General features: G+C 41.0%; 1 protein-coding gene across 1 annotated transcript in view; it reads right to left on the bottom strand.

Moving 5' to 3' along the window:
* Positions 1-18,855, bottom strand: part of EXOC4 (exocyst complex component 4) — a 635,584-nt gene that overhangs the window by 545,758 nt on the left and 70,971 nt on the right. Inside the window, exon 6 of the mRNA XM_030216046.1 lies at positions 9,092-9,335. Coding sequence (XP_030071906.1) covers positions 9,092-9,335 — 244 coding nt within the window. The remainder of the gene's footprint in view (positions 1-9,091; positions 9,336-18,855) is intronic.

Below are 18,855 nucleotides of genomic sequence, written 5' to 3'. Positions count from 1 at the left end.
TGTAACTCTTAGGTAGCTTTGAAGTTCCTTCTTCATTGATGTAGGAGCCTAGCCTGGTCTGGAATAACATTTCCCTATAGATGTATCACCTTCCTCTGGTCGGTAACGAGTTACCTTGCACCTGAAATAGTTTACTCTGGTCTAATTTGTGAACCTTTTCATCAGCATAGCGTGAGTCAGGATCCTTATCTAAACTGTCCTTAATCACAAGCACCTACGACCTGTGTATACATTTGGAAATTATTTAGCATTGGTCCCTGTATTCTGCACCAAAGAGGTAGCCCCCTAATAATATTTTGCCTAAAGACCAGCTAATTAGTCTTAGGCTATCAGAATCAAGATTCTCGGTAAGTTTTGAATACGTTTTCTCTGGGTCATTAGGATACATCAGTATTTTGCTGGTTCTCAGGTGGGGTGAGGGAGGGGAAGGGGTATCTGTTGGGTGGGGACGGTGTTATCTGGTTTGGAGTGGCTTGGGATTCTAAGAGCCACGGCCCCAGACAAAGGATTGAGTTAGCAGTTGGGGGGGGGGGGGGTGGGGGTGGGGGTGGGGGGGGGGATTGGGATATTGGGTGTGTTCTTGTTGTACTATTTTTTTTGTTATTCTAGTTCAATTTCAATAAAATGATTTGAACATAAATCCACAGTAATGAAGCTATTAGCTATTTATCACAGATACAGCAGTGTGCAAAATATGAAAAAACTGAGCTCAGTGTTGGAGTTCTAACACAAGGTCTGAGAGGACAGGGAATATGCTTATTCTTCTGTGGTAGGTGTTCATGAGACTTTCATGCCTGTTTATTCTCTCCACAGCAAACAGCTAGACCTGCACCTTTTTTCTAGTTTCCATAAAGAACATGGGTAAAGCAAAAAAAGATGGAACCAAGGAGGTGGTGTGCTTGGAACAAAGAGCAAAGTGCTGGACCGTTGGGAAACGCATGCGCACACAGGATCTGAGCACCCCGAGCTGCCTGCACGAAGATCAGCGCATGTGCTGGAATACTATTCTGTAATATATAAACTACCTCCCATACGTTACAAAATCTACCATAGACCTCAGCGGTGCCACTTACTGAACACAACCTTTTAAATCAGCAAGATTTATGCACCCAACTCCTCATCGGCACATAGGCGTAAAAAATTATAAAATTTTTGTATCTTTTTTTTATATATTTTCAATTTCTCAAACTTTTCCCATTTACTTTAATATTTCAGCCATATTAGAATTAATTTAATTGAATTACTCAACTCAAGATGAAGTCAATAACGATCAGTCATTAAGCCCTGACTAATCGTTATTGACCGAGTATTTCAACTGAATCAATTCTAATTCTAATATGGTGTGAGAAATTGAAAATATATAAAATATATTTTAAAGAAAGATACAAAATGTCGTTGGGGGGGGGGAAGGGGGATATTCAAGATAAACAAATGAGGTTTCGTCATGTAAATGCCTAAACGAAGAGTTTGATCTCTATGACTGTTATTGCAACCATATAAGTAGATTAGGAGTTGCCATTCGTTAAGAAGTAAAAACATGACATAGTAGAGGGGGAGGGGGATAAAATGTTAAAAGTTTGATGACAGACAATAGAAATTTGATCTTACTGTGTGTATTTCTAGTTTTGGACATCTGTATGATTATAATGTGGAATATGTTTCTTTTCAATTGTCATCAATAAAAATGTTGAACCAAAAAAAAGATACAAAAATTATAATTTTTACGCCTATAGGCCGATGAGGAAGTGGGTGCATAAATCTTGTTGATTTAAAAGGTTGTGTTCAGTAAGTGGCACTGCTGTATATTTTGAAATGTATGGGAGGTAGTTTATATATTGCATTAATGAGAACCTCCTGAGAGGCTCCTGCAGCCCCTCATTACCTCTCTACCCTCACGTTCCTACTCGAAACCTCCGCTCACAAGACAAATCCCTCCTCTCAGCACCCTTCTCCACCACCGCCAACTCCAGGCTCCGCCCTTTCTGCCTCGCCTCACCCTATGCTTGGAATTAACTCCCTGAGCCCATACACCAAGCCCCCCTCCCTGCCCATCTTCAAATACTTGCTCAAAGCCCACCTCTCCAATGTTGCCTTCGGCACCTAACCTTTTACCTCTACTCAGGAAACCTAGACTGCCCAGCTTGACATTTCGTCCTTTAGATTGAAAGCGCCTTTGAGCAGGGACTGTCCTTCTTTGTTAAACTGTACAGCGATGCGTAACCCTAGTAGCGCTTTAGAAATGTTAAGTAGTAGTAGTAGGCTGATGCGAGTGATGTTTCGAATACTATTCTGTGCATATCTGGCAATGCAAAAACTTTATGCACAGGATTCCAGTACGTATACGGATGTGTGCACGTGTAACCCCAGGTAGTGATCTGTGCGCAAGGCACAGTGGCCACTAGCGCAGACCTGTTTGAGGTGCGCATTCCTATGTTAATACACATTGCACTGGGCCTATCTGCATACTATATGATTACTGCACCAAGGAGCAAAACTTTGGTGTGAACTCTTGCATTAGGAAGTCGTGCGTTAAGCATCAGCTCATGGCTCTAATGTAAGGTTTCTGCATCGGCCCCCAAGTGGGGATGAAGGAGCTGAACCTAAATTTCCAGCTCCACATTCTAACCATAAGCCAATTTTATGCCAATTTTATGCCAACTCTGCTCTCCATTATTTTATTTTTGTTACATTTGTACCCTGCGCTTTCCCACTCATGGCAGGCTCAATGCGGCTTACATGGGGCAATGGAGGGTTAAGTGACTTGCCCAGAGTCACGAGGAGCTGCCTGTGCCTGAAGTGGGAATCCAACTCAGTTCCCCAGGATCAAAGTCCACCACCCTAACCACTAGGCCACTCCTCCACGCAACATTCCATGTAGAAGTCGGCCCTTGCAGATCACCAATGTGGCACCGCAGGCTTCTGCTTCTGTGAGTCTGACGTCCTGCACAGCCTTCTACATGGAATGTTGCTAGTGGAATAGCAACATTCCATGTAGAATCTCCAATAGTAGCAACATTCCATGTAGAATCTCCAATAGTATCTATTTTATTTTTGTTACATTTGTACCCTGCGCTTTCCCACTCATGGCAGGCTCAATGCGGCTTACATGGGGCAATGGAGGGTTAAGTGACTTGCCTGAAGTGGGAATCGAACTCAGTTCCTCAGTTCCCCAGGACCAAAGTCCACCACCCTAACCACTCCTCCACTCCTAAGAGTCTAAACACATAAAATCCTCAACGGGTCAATTCAAGCCTACTAAACTGTCGGGCATCTCTCACACTGAAGACAGATACATGCTGGAAACCTGCCAGAATCTGCTTTTACTGATCAACTGGGCTTTTTCTGGTAGATATATCTCCACAGAAGAGACGCATTTACCAGCCACCATTCATAGAATTTGCAGACTGCAGTTAGGTCTTCAGGACCAACCAGAATATCCCAGAACAGAGACACATCGATGGAGAAAGACAAGCTGTATGTTTTCTTCATTAACAAGACAATTACTTAGGAGAGAGTTCTCACCATTTTTTTAAAATACTTTGTACGTTTTCAGCAACCTCTAGAAAGGGTCTTCTTTTGTCTTTCCTTTATTTATATTTTATAACTTTTGGGTTAATTCCTTCTCAAAATTATGCATTTATTTTATTTTCTGTGCATTACTTTGGTCCAATTGTCTCTTTTGCTTTTTTTATGTTTCCTTAACACTCTGTCCAGGATCTACAGTGCTTTTGGCTTTTCTTCTTTCTCTCTCTCTCTGCTGCTCTGTTTCGATTATTTCCTAAATCACATTTGCAATCCCTTTCAGACAGAGCTCACACTGTCTACCAAAGCACTGATGGTAACTTAATTCCTTTGAGGAAGTCATTCCGGCCACAAATTGTTTTGGGACAAGCAGAAGTGCTCATTCATGTCCCACTAGCAGCAACACGGAAAGAGCTTTAATACTCATCAGCTTTAGAAACTATTTGCTCTCTAAATGAGAAGCTGCAATAAGCCGTTTCATGATTTCACACATGCTTTCTCCAGCCCTATGCAACGAGACCTCAGCGAACCCCATGTATTCTGGGTATCTGAGCATCTTAATTTTATAATGTCTTCGTAGACAGGCCTCAGAAAATTTATCAACATATCCGAGAGCATAACACTGATTTTAAAAGACCCTGATTGTATATAACAGAACATCTTTAATTCAGAATGTTGTTTTTTTGTTTAAACTTTAACGATCTGGCTCCAACACTTCTCCCCTACCAGAAGCCTGTAACGGGACTAGGTTCCACCAATATTCCTACAGGGGAAATCCTTCAGTACACTGACAGGCCAGTCTGTGGTCTCATGGCTCATCAAAGCAATGTGCCAGTAAAAGCTAGGGAGTCATGAAAATGTAAATACCGAGTCTGTCTTGCTTGAGCCCCTCTGCCTTGGGGCCATCTGAAAGGAGGAGGATTTTAATAAACTTACTAAAACAAACTTTGGAACCGAGCTTCATAACTGTAATAAAACTTTGCCTGCAGAGCATATGCCGCTGATGTCAAACGCTCTCAGTGTATTCTTGGAAAAACAACTCAGCTGTGGTCATTCCTGGCTAGTAATTACACAACATGTCAGCATTTTGCACAGTGTATAACAGGTTGTGTCTGCAGCCTTGGGATATCTGAAGCGCCATTAGGATGAATCCATTAGAGCTCTCTCTGGCCCAATAACTTCCTACTAAGAAGTTAAAATAAAAACGAGTGCAGTTTTGGTGTGAATACTTTGCTGTAGCTAGAGGTTGCCTTTCAACAAAAAAGAAGGTCAGTAGCAGTCATAAGGCTTCCAATGGTCAGACAATTCTTATTCATTTCTATTATTGTTTTCCACTTTTTCCTGGAACTAGTGCTGGGAACAGATACCATGAGCCCTTTATAACGATCTGTGGAGTATTTTCCCCTTTCCAACTTACTTTGGTCTGGTCATTGCCGCAAGAATCCTCAGCCAGGACCCATGTACCAGGGTTCTTTCTGGAACCCTACAATTACTGGCTCTTAATCTAGTTAAGTTTATTAACATCTTAATATACCGCGTAATAAGGAAGCTTCCAATAGTGCCTACAATTTAGTAAAAACAACAAGAGTGAAGAAATACATCAATAAATAGGACAGTGAAAAGAAAATAAATAACGTATCTATGAAATAGAACCGAACACTGCAAACCAAACCACCGGAATAGGGGATAAAGTACCAAATGCATCTGTAAAAAAAAAAAAAAAAAAAAAATTTTAAATCTGATTTCAACTTATCTAATGATTTTTCTTCTATTGTGGAAGAGAGGTCTAAAGAGAAGGGCTCAGGATCCTAAAAAAAATACAGGTCCTAATAAAAATTATTACTTAATTTATTTAAGAAGCAATCCCCTCCATGTGAAAAAGTAACTGCCTCTCTTAGTTAACTCAATCAACCGATTGCTTGATGACTACGGCTCCTCCCCTTTGATGGATTATGAAAGCTGCAAACCCGGAAAGAGCAAAAAAAAAAAAAAAAAAACCTGCGCAAAGAATCTAATCTGGGTCTCAAGGTACTGTTATTGAGGAACAGGGTCAGTTTCCTTGTAGGATGTCTTACTTCTTTCATAAAGATAATGGACCCTAAGAGAAATACACTAAATTCAACCCTTCAAAAAGATCTGGCAGACAGACTGAACCTACAGTTGAGTGTGGCGTCTGTGTTTACACTGTAGCGGGAGGTATATGCATAGAACGAACTGCAATTTTGCACGTTTTCTTATTGAAACATTGAAAAATATGGGCAGATAAAGACCATATGGCCTATCCAGTCTACCCAACTCTTCAACGAGACCCATCAAAAAAACCGGTTAGCATCATCAAATCAGGAGGGGGGTAAATACTTCTTCTCAACACATTTACCTGCTATTGACATGGTGCAAGTGGGTGCACCTAAATGTAGGTGTGTAAATGCCGACCTATACTATTATTCTATGATGGAATCTGGGTGCCCAGACGCCATTACAGAATTCATGCTCAGCAGGCTGCATTTTGGCGTCTAGATTTTGCTGTTTTTTATAGAATTGCCCTTATAGTGCTAGAACCATGACACCATCAGTGGCCCAAGACTTTTCTCTATGTGATGATCTTAAGTCGGCCAAACAGGTAGAAAAAGCTACGGCGAGAGCTAGAAGGATGCTTGGGTGCATAGGTAGAGGAATAGCCAATAGGAAAAAGGAGGTGATGATGCTCCTGTATAAGACTCTGGTGAAACCTCATTTAGAATATTGTGTACAATTCTGTAGACCGAACCTTCAAGAATATATAAACAGGACAGAGTCGGTCCAAAAGGCGGCTATTAAAATGGTCAGTGCTCTTCGTCATAAAACGTATGGGGACAGACTTAAAGATCTCAATATGCATTCTTTGGAAGAAAGGCAGGAGAAGGGAGATATGATAGAGATTTAAATAACTATGCAGCATAAATGCACAGGAGGGGAGTCTCTTTCAATTGAAGGAAGCTCTGGAAAGAGAGACCCATAGGATGAAGGTGAAAAGGGGATAGGCTCAGAAGTAACCTGAGGAAACACTTCTTCATGGACAAAGTGGTGAATTCAAAAACAATACCTAACTTCAAGAGGGCTTGATACAAGTAAATAGGATCTCTAAGGGACCAATAGGAAGAGTAGATGGCAGACTACAACACCCACAGTGAAACATCTTAGTAGGCAGACTGGATAGACCAGTGCAGTCTCTCTCTGCCACTGAGCCCATTTACTAAAGCTTAGGACACACTTGTGCTAAATGCCGCATGGCCCATAGGTATAAAATTAGATGAACAGCATTTAGCGCACACTAAGAGTCAGTAAAAGGGCCCCTAGGTATCAACCGATATATTTATAGGATCATGACCTTGATTATTCTGTGACGAGCACAGAACCATTTATGATTACTGCTGTCAGTTTAACCTCAGGCCTTCAGCTCTCCCAGTAAAAGCCCAAAGGACATTACTGCACCAAGAAGCAAAACTTTGGCGTGAACTCTTAAATTAGCAAGTTGTGCATTAAGCATCAGCGCATGGCTCTAACGTAAGGTTTCTGCATCGGCCCCCAAGTGGGGACGAAGGAGCTGAACCTAAATTTCCAGCTCCACATTCCAACCACAAGTCAATTTTATGCCAACTCTGCTCTCCATTAAGAGACTAAACACATAAAATCTTCAACGGGTCAATTCAAGCCTACTAAACTGTCGGGCATCTCTCACACTGAAGACAGCAGATACATGCTGGAAACCTGCCAGAATCGGCTTTACTGATCAACAGGGCTTTTTTCTAGTAGATATATCTCCTAGATATATATATAGAGCACTGCTTCTCAAGCCAGTCCTAGTGGCACACAGAGCCAGTTAGGTTTTGAGAATATGCATGATAGAGATTTTCATAGTGATGAGGCAGTGCCTGCAAATCTCTCTCGTGCACATTCATTCAACGACAAACAAACGACTGACTGGCTGTATTCCAAGGGCTGGATTTAGAAGCACTGAGTTATGAGTATTGCTACTGTCATTCCTACTTCCGATCATTCTTTTACACAGCTCATTGTCACAGCTGTTTCTAAAACTCTAATGTACTAGTGTCTTTTCTGTACGAGTACCTAAGAGGCAGCATGTTCTTTAGTGATTAATACATCAAACTGCATTTTAGGTGACACTGTGAATCCCTCATCCTTCCGTATAACCTCAGGGCTGGTCTACAAGTATCTCATGTGATCCAGGAGTAATTAAGGAGCAATATTAATAACATTTGAGAGTTGTCAGAAATATGCTGCCAGGCATCTACCCTACAGGTAGCTGCATATATGTTTCTAAACCTCTAATGCATGTTGAGGTTCTATTGGATGAATGGCACTGTATTAATCAAATTATGGTGAATGAATTAATCGTTTATTAACCTCCAATTAATAATTAGTAGTGTCAGTCTGATGTTCTGTGTCAGTGCTGTGCAATGCCATGCAACAGACTTGTGTTCAATTCCTGATCTCAGCTTCTGTTGTACAGACTGGTAAGGCCTGGGTATGCTGCAAAAGGGATGTGGGCACCTCAGCTACCACACAACTGCAACACCTAGTGGTCAGAATAAAAGTGAACATGAACCAGGGTTTGATAAGAGTAAAATCTCTAGACACTGGTCAAGGACTGCCACCAAGACTGACTCGATTGAAAGGGGAAAGGTTAGAAAAATGGGAGGAGGGGGGGGGGGAGAATTCAAGGCAGCTGTGTACAAAAGTTCACGGTATAATAGCCCAGTAGAGACTGATGTCAACTAAATTGGAAGCCCAGAGGAGGGGAAAGAAACCGCTGGACCACGAAATGACAAGTAAATGGTCAGGAAAGCTGCATTGTTCAACCCGATTGTGTTTTCCTGTACTTAAGTGTCAGGGTTAAGGAGATTTGATCATGTCAGTTCCATTAGCTAGTGATTAACAGTTGTGCGAAATTCAACTACACAGGAGCAAATTTAAATAGAAAACAAGTTAGCATGTGAGAATTTACCAACACCTATTTTGTAGGTGGTAAGGACTCATGTGCTAACTGATCTGTGTTGCCACGCACACACTCCACTCCCCCCCCCCCCCCCCCAGATGCCTCCTCTGCCATAAAAATGAACACTAATTTCAGAATTCCCATAGGACCCTCTGCTGTAAGACCTTGTAAAAGGTGCCCTAAGTGATGTTGCTTTATTTATTGGGCATGACTCACTACCATACTAAAAAATAAAAATATTTATAAGAATTACCATTATTACGAGGTTTTTTCTTTTGTTTTGTTTTTTTAATAGCACAGGATTTTTGGAATTATATGGCTGGAGAGTTTTCGAGGTTTTTGAGAAGATATAGGAGAAGCACAAGTTAGGCTTTTAAGATCCAGTCTGATTCTGCAGTACCAAGATATGAAAATATGTTTATTCTTTAATTTTCAAGCTGAGCAAACATGAGCTGGAAATTATACAGCAGCAACAGATGTACAGACACTGTCATTTTTCCAGCGACATACATCAGTAGAGATATGGATTTGGTTTACTTTCTATTCAGTAGCTTTCATTTGTGCTGTGCCTACCTGGGCTGGTTTTCCAAGGAAAGACTCTCCCCTCTCTGGTAGCTATTGTCTGCCACTTGAGTGCTGGACCTCTTCACGATCTGCTTGAGTTCCTGTTCCAAGCGTTCCGTGATGGCCTTCACCGTTTCGGGAATTTTTTTCAGCTTGGCCAGTCCTTTGATAAGGATCCCCATGAAGACAGCACTGTTCTCTTCAGGGTCACTCTCGAAATCCTCTTTGATCTCCTGCAGACTTATTTCTCTCACTAAAAGTACAAAAAAAAAAGAAAGAAAGATCAAAACCTTCCTAGAAATGAAAGCCAGCTCCTTCTCTTTTGAAAGCGGTCATGTAGACCAAATTGAAAACAAATGACAGCCAGCTGAACAAAGGCCATAAAGACCCCAACTTCCCCCCAAAATAGTGTAGGGTCAAAGTGCAGCCTCCCTCTCCTTCTCTGCACATATTCAGCAGACTGCTAAAACCTGTCGTTTCTTTCTCTATAATATCAGCAAAATTCGCCCTTTCCTTTCCGAGCACACTACCAGAACCCTCACCCACAATCTTATCACCTCTCGCTTAGACTATTGCAACTTGCTTCTCACAGGTCTCCCACTTAGCCATCTCTCTCCTCTTCAATCTGTTCAAAATTCTGCTGCACGACTAATATTCTGCCAGGGTCGTTATGCTCATATTAGCCCTCTCCTCAAGTCACTTCACTGGCTTCCTATCCGTTTCCGCATACAGTTCAAACTCCTCTTATTGACCTATAAGTGCATTCACTCTGCAGCTTCTCAGTACCTCTCCACTCTCAACTCTCCCTACATTCCTACCCGGGAACTCCGTTCACTGGGTAAATCTCTCTTATATGCACCCTTCTCCTCCACCGCTAACTCCAGACTCCGTTCCTTTTATCTTGCTACACCATATGCCTGGAATAGACTTCCTGAGCCGGTACGTCAAGCTCCATCTCTGACCGTCTTCAAATCTAAGCTAAAAGCCCACCTTTTTGAAGCTGCTTTTAACTCCTAACCCTTGTTCACTTGTTCAGAACCCTTATTTTATCATCCTCACTTTAACATTCCCTTATCTCTTGTTTGTCCTGTTTGTCTGTCCTAACTAGATTGTAAGCTCTGTCGAGCAGGGACTGTCTCTTCATGTTCAAGTGTACAGCGCTGTGTATGTCTAGTAGCGCTACAGAAATGATAAGTAGTAGTAGTAGTAGTAACATTAAGCATCCTCATGCTGCTATTAGAAGATTTTTTTATTTTTTTTATAGAGATTTAAGATGTCAAATCTTTATTTTACCTTGACCCTAACAAAATCTGGGGAAATCCCAAATTAATATAACCAACCAGACTGCTGTTTCTCTCAACATTAGCCTATAAACTATCAAGCCAATTCTCAAAACCTACCAAGGCGGTAAGGCCAATTAGCATAGGAATAGCGAATATATAAATCTGCACAACATGCTGAGGGCATTAGCGTGAGAAACAACGTGTGCGCATAGAAGGCCGAAAAATTGTATTTAAATATAGTCAAACATATGTTAATGATTTCATTTGCTATGCCTTCCCAATGCTCAGAAAAAAAGCGCACAAACAAACCAAAAGCGCTGGAAAAATAACACCAGCTTAGGGTTGCTGGTGGAAGGTCTGAAGAAAGGATTTCTTTTGATTTCTACTTTTAAATCTTCCAGTTTTGATTTCTTTTGTAAGTGGAAGAAAGTTCATGCAAGCCTATAAGTGCCGGTGAGAAACAAATGTGAGCGAGTACAAGTAAACCCAAACGTGAAAGCACATATTGGCAACTGTTTTCTGTGCTTAAATATAAGCCTTCCAAGTTAAAAAAATGTTTTGAAATGTTTATATTTAAAGGCGCAGAAGAGCGGTGTCGATGTGTGCTTCACGGTTGGCTTTGCACACAAAAGCTGCTCTTACCGCAAAACTCTTCTGCTCATGTGCCTAGCACGTTCCTCCCCCTTGCTTTCAGTTTTACAACGCAATATCATTTCCTTTGAGCATTGGAGAGCTATTTTTCTGCACTGTTCCGGCGGTATGAGAGCTGCGCTGTTGGCTTTACCGCAGGAGTTCTGAGAATCAGCCTGTATGTGAGGTAAGGCCCCTGTAATTTTACCTCATACACTATACTATTTTAAAATGACTTGCCTTTCCAAAGACACACTTAAGGTTGGAACCTCCCCCCAGAGAGAAAACTCATAAATCTAAGCTGGTGATTAGGGCAATGAGACAAAGTGATTTGCTCAAGGTCACAAGGGACTTAGGTAGGAAAATTCAAATTTGAACCCTGGCTTCTCTGGCTCACAGCCTGCTGCTCTAACCACTAGGCCAGTGCACAGATAATATAATTATTATGACTGAACACAATTCTTTTAGTACACTCCAACGCCCGACTATACTATTCATTCCTGCTATTTCATCCATGACAGATCCTGGACTTTTTATTCCATGCTGTTTGATGACTATAGCCATTGCTAGGTTCAGTCCTGCATTATACATGGTAAAATTACTTCTAGTTGCCCTTGTTACTGTATATTGTATATGAAATCAATATTTCCCATTAAAATTAAATTAGTTTCAATATGCACACTTTGTTAGGAATTAATTCTCTATTGAGTACTTAGACAAAAGCACTACCAATAAAATATTTTTTTAATAAAAATTAACAACCCAAATCCTATAAAAAGCTCTTCAAAAAGCTACCTATAATTTCTAGCTTTCTAAATGACATTTGTTTCACAAAATGTGTTTTCATGCCAAAAGGAAATGCAACAGAAACACTTCACAAATATAAAAAGGCAGAACGGGGAAATTTCATGTTGTTGGCTCCTTTTCTGTCTCAGTCTTGACCATACGGTACCTGCTGGAGATGAGATGACAGACCAATGTCGGTGCCAGTCTACCAGGAATAAACTCACAATGCACTACTCTATTTCCATTATTTCTATTATACTCCATTAGGAGTTACGGATCAAGAAAGGGATCTGGGTGTCGTCGTCGATGATACGCTGAAACCTTCTGCTCAGTGTGCTGCTGCGGCTAGGAAAGCGAATAGAATGTTGGGTGTTATTAAGAAGGGTATGGAGTCCAGGTGTGCGGATGTTATAATGCCGTTGTATCGCTCCATGGTGCGACCGCACCTGGAGTATTGTGTTCAGTACTGGTCTCCGTATCTCAAAAAAGATATAGTAGAATTGGAAAAGGTACAGCGAAGGGCGACGAAAATGATAGTGGGGATGGGACGACTTTCCTATGAAGAGAGGCTGAGAAGGCTAGGGCTTTTCAGCTTGGAGAAGAGACGGCTGAGGGGAGATATGATAGAAGTGTATAAAATAATGAGTGGAATGGATCGGGTGGATGTGAAGCGACTGTTCACGCTATCCAAAAATACTAGGACTAGAGGGCATGAGTTGAAGCTACAGTGTGGTAAATTTAAAACGAATCGGAGAAAATTTTTCTTCACCCAACGTGTAATTAGACTCTGGAATTCATTGCCGGAGAACGTGGTACGGGCGGTTAGCTTGACGGAGTTTAAAAAGGGGTTAGATAGATTCCTAAAGGACAAGTCCATAGACCGCTATTAAATGGACTGGAAAAATTCCTCATTTTTAGGTATAACTTGTCTGGAATGTTTTTACGTTTGGGGAGCGTGCCAGGTGCCCTTGACCTGGATTGGCCACTGTCGGTGACAGGATGCTGGGCTAGATGGACCTTTGGTCTTTCCCAGTATGGCACTACTTATGTACTTATGTACTTATGTACTCTGATCCTCTAAAGCTAATCTTACAAGAATGGACAGTTGCCCAAAGTGTTGAGACAACAAGGGTTGGATTAGGCCACGTTTTGGCAGGGTCAACGGCTTTTTGGACATATGTTACACGATACTTGTTCAGAGACAGAAGGTGAAGGGAAGTGTTAGTGTTTTGTCCAAAGTCAGAAGGAATTGCAGTGGTATTTAAACTGGGCTTCCCTAGTTCTCAGCCCATTTTCCAACCATTAGGCTACTCCTCCACTCAAGTTACTCAATATTATATTTCCAAAGACCACTAATGTGTCCTTACTTGACAATACGGTGGGAGTTTCTGGGCTGCTCAGAGGCACTCAAGAGTTTCTGAAGAAAAAACTATTTGATAGCACATAACTGTATTCTAATACATCTGGTGAATCGGGGAAGCACCATCAGTTGCCCAATGAAGAAGTCAATTAATACAGCTTGTGATGATTGAAAGGATAGGGGTTAAGGAGGTGCCAACTGGAAAATGAAGAATGTTTCAAGGCATACAGAAACTGTTTTGGAATACATAGACACCTGAAACACAAAATTAAACAAAAATATGAATTCTTTTTTGACTATACTCTAAACGTCTACCAAATGGAATGATTAAAGTCTCGAACGTTGGCTCGTTTGCTTCTTTGATACGTATTGTGTCGATAGAATAACTACAAACTGCCCTGGTTAAGGGGAAGGAAAGGGTGAAAGATAAGGGAAATATGGAGATGAAATTTAAGTCTAGTATAAAAACAATTTGGCACTCTTGTTGAATGGGTGATATGTAGAAGTAGTACATACTGTACTAACATTTCTTGTATCTCTTCTTGATGTTAAAATAAAGACACTTTTTAAACATATGACATTGCGTTTTATGCCTTAACCACCAATCAAAATGAAAGAAAAGCCTAATTTTACAAATGTCCTTTTTTTTTTTTTTTTAATATACTCCTAAAAGATGTGATGACGACAGTGCGTTAAGGATCCACAAATGAACTGTATGCAGCATCCTGGGCATAATTGGTTACTTGAAATCTTTAAGGGCAGAGTGCCAAATAAAACCACTTACTGGGGATACTAAACATTTAGACCAAGAAATTGCTGCTTTAATTGCTTTTTCCTTGAGCTGTATTAGAATTGGGTAATCTGTGTGAAAGAGCACCAGCAATTGCTTCTGCTTCTTTGATAAGGCTATTAACGGTAAGATCATTTAAGCACATTGCCAATATACACAAAATACAGAAGGATACGAAGGCATATTCTGGGATCCACTCTGCAGAGGTAAAGCCAAATAAAAATAAGGGAGGTGGGGTTAGTCAGTCATAAGAAGTTGGAGCGTAATACTACTACTATTTAACATTTCTAGAGCGCTACAAAGTGTACGCAGCGCTGTACAAACACAGAAGAAAGACAGTCCCTGCTCAAAGAGCTTACAATCTAATAGACAAAAAGTAAAGCATTTAAATTTAAAATATTTAAGCAGTCAAGCACAAGAGAACAGTCACAGAAGGACAGAAGATGTTGAAGGGTGGTCAGTGTGATTAGGTGTAACTCTGGTTGGAGTAGTGGGAGAAGGTGATAGAAGAATAGAAATGGGTGAGGTAAAGTAATGAGTGGGTTGATAGGGAGGTTATATAAGACATGTCACTCTAGGGGTGGGTGGGTAGAGGGGTAAGTCTAAAGCAGGAGAAGGTATTCTCTGCAGCCTATCTGTGAGATGGAAAATGCTCTCTGAAGCTGCTGCTATAAGTTGTTAGTTTTCTCTCCCTGAAAGAGATCCAAGCCACACCCACAAAGTTCAAAGGGGAGGAAATGGCAGTGCTTGATGAAAAAGAGAGCTCAGTTTGATAGGAGATATACTATAGGATGTCATTCTGAGGCCAGGCTAAGTCTAAAGCAGGAGAAGGTATTCTCTGCAGCCTATCTGTGAGATGGAAAATGCTCTCTGAAGCTGCTGCTATAAGTTGTTAGTTTTCTCTCCCTGAAAGAGATCCAAGCCACACCCACGAAGTTCAAACTGTCAGTGGGGAGGGTGAGGGGAGGAAATGGCAGTGCTTGATGAAAAAGAGAGCTCAGTTTGATAGGAGATATACTATAGGATGTCATTCTGAGGCCAGGCTAAGTCTAAAGCAGGAGAAGGTATTCTCTGCAGCCTATCTGTGAGATGGAAAATGCTCTCTGAAGCTGCTGCTATAAGTTGTTAGTTTTCTCTCCCTGAAAGAGATCCAAGCCACACCCACGAAGTTCAAACTGTCAGTGGGGAGGGTGAGGGGAGGAAATGGCAGTGCTTGATGAAAAAGAGAGCTCAGTTTGATAGGAGATATACTATAGGATGTCATTCTGAGGCCAGGCTAAGTCTAAAGCAGGAGAAGGTATTCTCTGCAGCCTATCTGTGAGATGGAAAATGCTCTCTGAAGCTGCTGCTATAAGTTGATCCAATTAGTAATATCCAATTAGTCACTTGCCCTGTAACTGGGTAATGAATGTTGGTACACTGGTTATTTTTTCCTTATCTCTGCTAGATTTTGGTAGCTTCCCTGCAGTCTGGGTACTGGTGCAGTAAAAATGCCAATCCTGTAATAGCTTTTGCATTTGTCAAGTATCGCAACATTGTAAAGCAAGCTGCGATCCTGGTTGAATGAATGAAAAGTCATGATATAAATGATCCAATCCTGTGGGCAATCTATAGGTGTTATTTATGTATTTATTTATTTATTTGTAGCATTTGTACCCCACATTTTCCCAGCAATTTGCAGGCTCAATGTGGCTTACATTTGCCGAAATGGCGGTTGCCATTTCCGGGTAACAGAATTACAAATGGTAATGTGTTAAGTTGCATACATACATGGTAACACACATGTAACATAACATTATTTATTTATTTTCTGCATTTATATCCCACATTTTCCCACCTCTTTGCAGGCTCAATGTGGCTTACATTATGCCGTAGTGGCGATCGCCATTTCTGGAATGAGAAGTACAGAATATTATTATAATTAAATTATAGAAAAAATATAAAGTAAATTAGAAGAAAATAGATATACAATTCATTTCAGGTATTTGAGATCAAAGGGTAATGTATAACGTTCAGTAATGACAATGTGATTAAAGAAACCAAATAAAAATAGTTCAATGTTAACTTATTCTGGTACAGTTTTGATGTCAGGTCTTTTATGAAGGATCTTTTTGACGTCTCTTTGAACAGGTTAGTCTTTAGTAATTTCCAGAAGGCTGCCAGATCGTGCGTTGTTTTTATGTCATTCGTTAGTGCGTTCCAAAGTTGCGTGCAGACGTAGGAGAAGCTAGATGCATATATTAATTTATATTTAAGTCCTTTACAATTGGGGTAGTGGAGGTTCAAGAATGTGGAACTTTTTGTGTTCCTTGCTGGTAGATCTATGAGGTCTAGCATATATATATCGAGGCCTCGCCATGAATAATTTTATGAACCAGGGTACAAATTTTGAATGCAATTCGATCTTTTAGTGAGAGCCAGTGTAATTTCTCTCTGAGGGGTTTGGCGCTTTCGTATTTCGCTCTTTTACCCTCTTAGACCAGAATCTAGACATGCAGGGACTAATTTCATAAAGGTTTTTGCACACAACGAGGCTTTTTTACATGCAGAAAAGACCTTGTATAAAACTGCCCTGCAGCATACATGCACAGAAGTACACGCGGTGACAAGGCAGTGCCTGTTTATATGTGCATTGTGTGTAAGCATTCCCAGAGGCGTAGCTGGGTGGAACAGGGGTGGAGTGCGATGTACCTGCACTTTTTATAAAATACACGATTACTCACATAATGGACACACACACACATTTACATCCACTTCAGAACAGGCAATTGTGTGCTGGGACTGGACCAAAGAGGCACAAAGCTGCTATGTTGCCTTTATAAAATACTAAGTAGTGCTTTTTGCACTCCTCACTTGAGGGTGGTGGAACAGATAAACACTGAACCCACAGAGGGAGAGAGGAAGACATGCCAAACCATGAGAGGAGGGCAGGGAAGAGAGTGGGAGAGATGTTGGATTTGAGGTGGGTGTGAGAGAAAGGGGAGGGACATGGCACAGAGAAGAGATGCTGGGTATGGAATAAGCATAGGGACAGGAACAAAAAGAGGGGCAACGCTGGAAAAATGGTTGAATAGGGACACAAGAAGGGTGACGCTGAATATAGACGACATTAAAAGGGCAAATGCTGAACAGGGGAAGAGGATAAGAATGGGACATGGAGAGAAAAAAAATGTCAAATAGACAGGAGACCCTGGAAAGATAGGAATAAATTGAAAAGAAGAAACCAAGTTGGTAGAAAAGACTATTTTATTTTGAATTTATTAATTGGAACCCGTCAGCTTTAGGAAATGTGCATCTCTGATATCTTGCGTTTTAGTTTCTATTTCTTCAGTATTGCTGTATATACAAGTCTGACTTCTTCAGGTTTACAGTTTCAAGCCTTTCTATCTCGTATTGATCTGTGATCCCTTGTTTCATATTTGCGGAGGGTCTCCTGTGTTTTGCGTATGTGACCAAGGTACGGTATTCTGCTAGCATGCAGTTTCTGTGCAGAGATCTGTAGCAGTCCCATTCGTTCTATGTTCTCACTAGAGGGTGTACTGGTGTTTTAGGGCCCGGTATAATCATATTTACAATACTGCTTTTCCATGGATAAAATTGTTGCCCTTTGAGTCCTGGGAGTTAGTGCTGTTATGGCACGGTAAAGTTCTTAGTTTATTTTTGCACAGTACTTTGCAGTGGAAGAATTGTGTGTTGGCATTAGTGAGAGGGCATCAAAACTTTAATATAATTCTAGTCTGTCATAACTTCAGACAGGGTTTGTACCTGTGTCATTTCTTTTCTACTGACAGGGCAATCATACTGCAAACAGTTGGTTGTAGTGGGGCAGAGTGGGGGAAAGGTCCAACAGTAGGTGTGGCAAAGGACTTTGGGCGGGGTATCAGGGTAGAACAAGGGAGGAACATGGAGCGGAAGCGGGACCGGTGCCGGAATTTTCTGCGTCAAAAAGTTGGCACCCCTCCTTAAGGTTCATATTCCCTTCAGTGGAGCACATACAGAACTAGAAAAGCAAGACAAGGTAGAGTCCTTTAAGAAACATGGGGCCTGATACTTAGAATTTAAACAGCCAGGAAAGGCTCCTGGCTGTTTAAACCACCTGTCTGGGGAAGCTGTTGAAGACTAACCTGTTTAAAAAGACTTATGAAATGAATCCTTCTTAAAAGACAATTTCAAAACTACACCAAAACAAACCATTATCGAACTCTTATTATTAGGTTACCTTACTCACGTTATTATTATTGTATGTTATAACTTGTCCTTGATCTCATATGCCTGATATGAATTGTTTATTTATTTACTCCCTATTTTTCTGTTATTTTTTTATGTACCTTAATTATATCAATAATCTGAACTTCTCATTCCGTTAATGGCGATCGCCATTGCGGCATAATGTAAGCCACATTGAGCCTGCAAAGAGGTGGGAAAATGTGGGATACAAATGCAGCAAATAATAATAATATTCAACACCACTTAACTGGTTAGTGCCCAATGCAAAACTGATTATTTCGGGGTATTCTGCGGGCACAATCAGCACTTGGCCAGTTACTACTACTATTAATCATTTCTATAGCACTACTAGACACACGCAGCGCTGTACACTGGACATGAAGAGACAGTCCCTGCTCGACTGAGCTTACAATCTAATTAGGACAAACAGGACAAATAAGGGCTAAGGGAATTACTCAAGGTGGGAATTATAAAACAGACATGGATACTGAACAGGTGAACAGGGGTTAGGAGTTAAAAGCTGCCTCAAAAAGATGAGCTTTTAGCCTAGATTTGAAGACGGCCAGAGATGGAGCTGGACGTACCGGCTCAGGGAGTCTATTCCAGGCATATGGTGCAGCAAGATAAAAGGAACGGAGTCTGGAGTTAGCGGTGGAGGAGAAGGGATCAGATAAGAGAGATTTACCCAATGACCAGA

Source organism: Microcaecilia unicolor, chromosome 10, assembly GCF_901765095.1.
Source record: "Microcaecilia unicolor chromosome 10, aMicUni1.1, whole genome shotgun sequence".
Classification (NCBI taxonomy): domain Eukaryota; kingdom Metazoa; phylum Chordata; class Amphibia; order Gymnophiona; family Siphonopidae; genus Microcaecilia; species Microcaecilia unicolor.
Note: the sequence above shows the minus strand (reverse complement) of the source record. Positions and strands in the feature narration are given on the sequence as shown.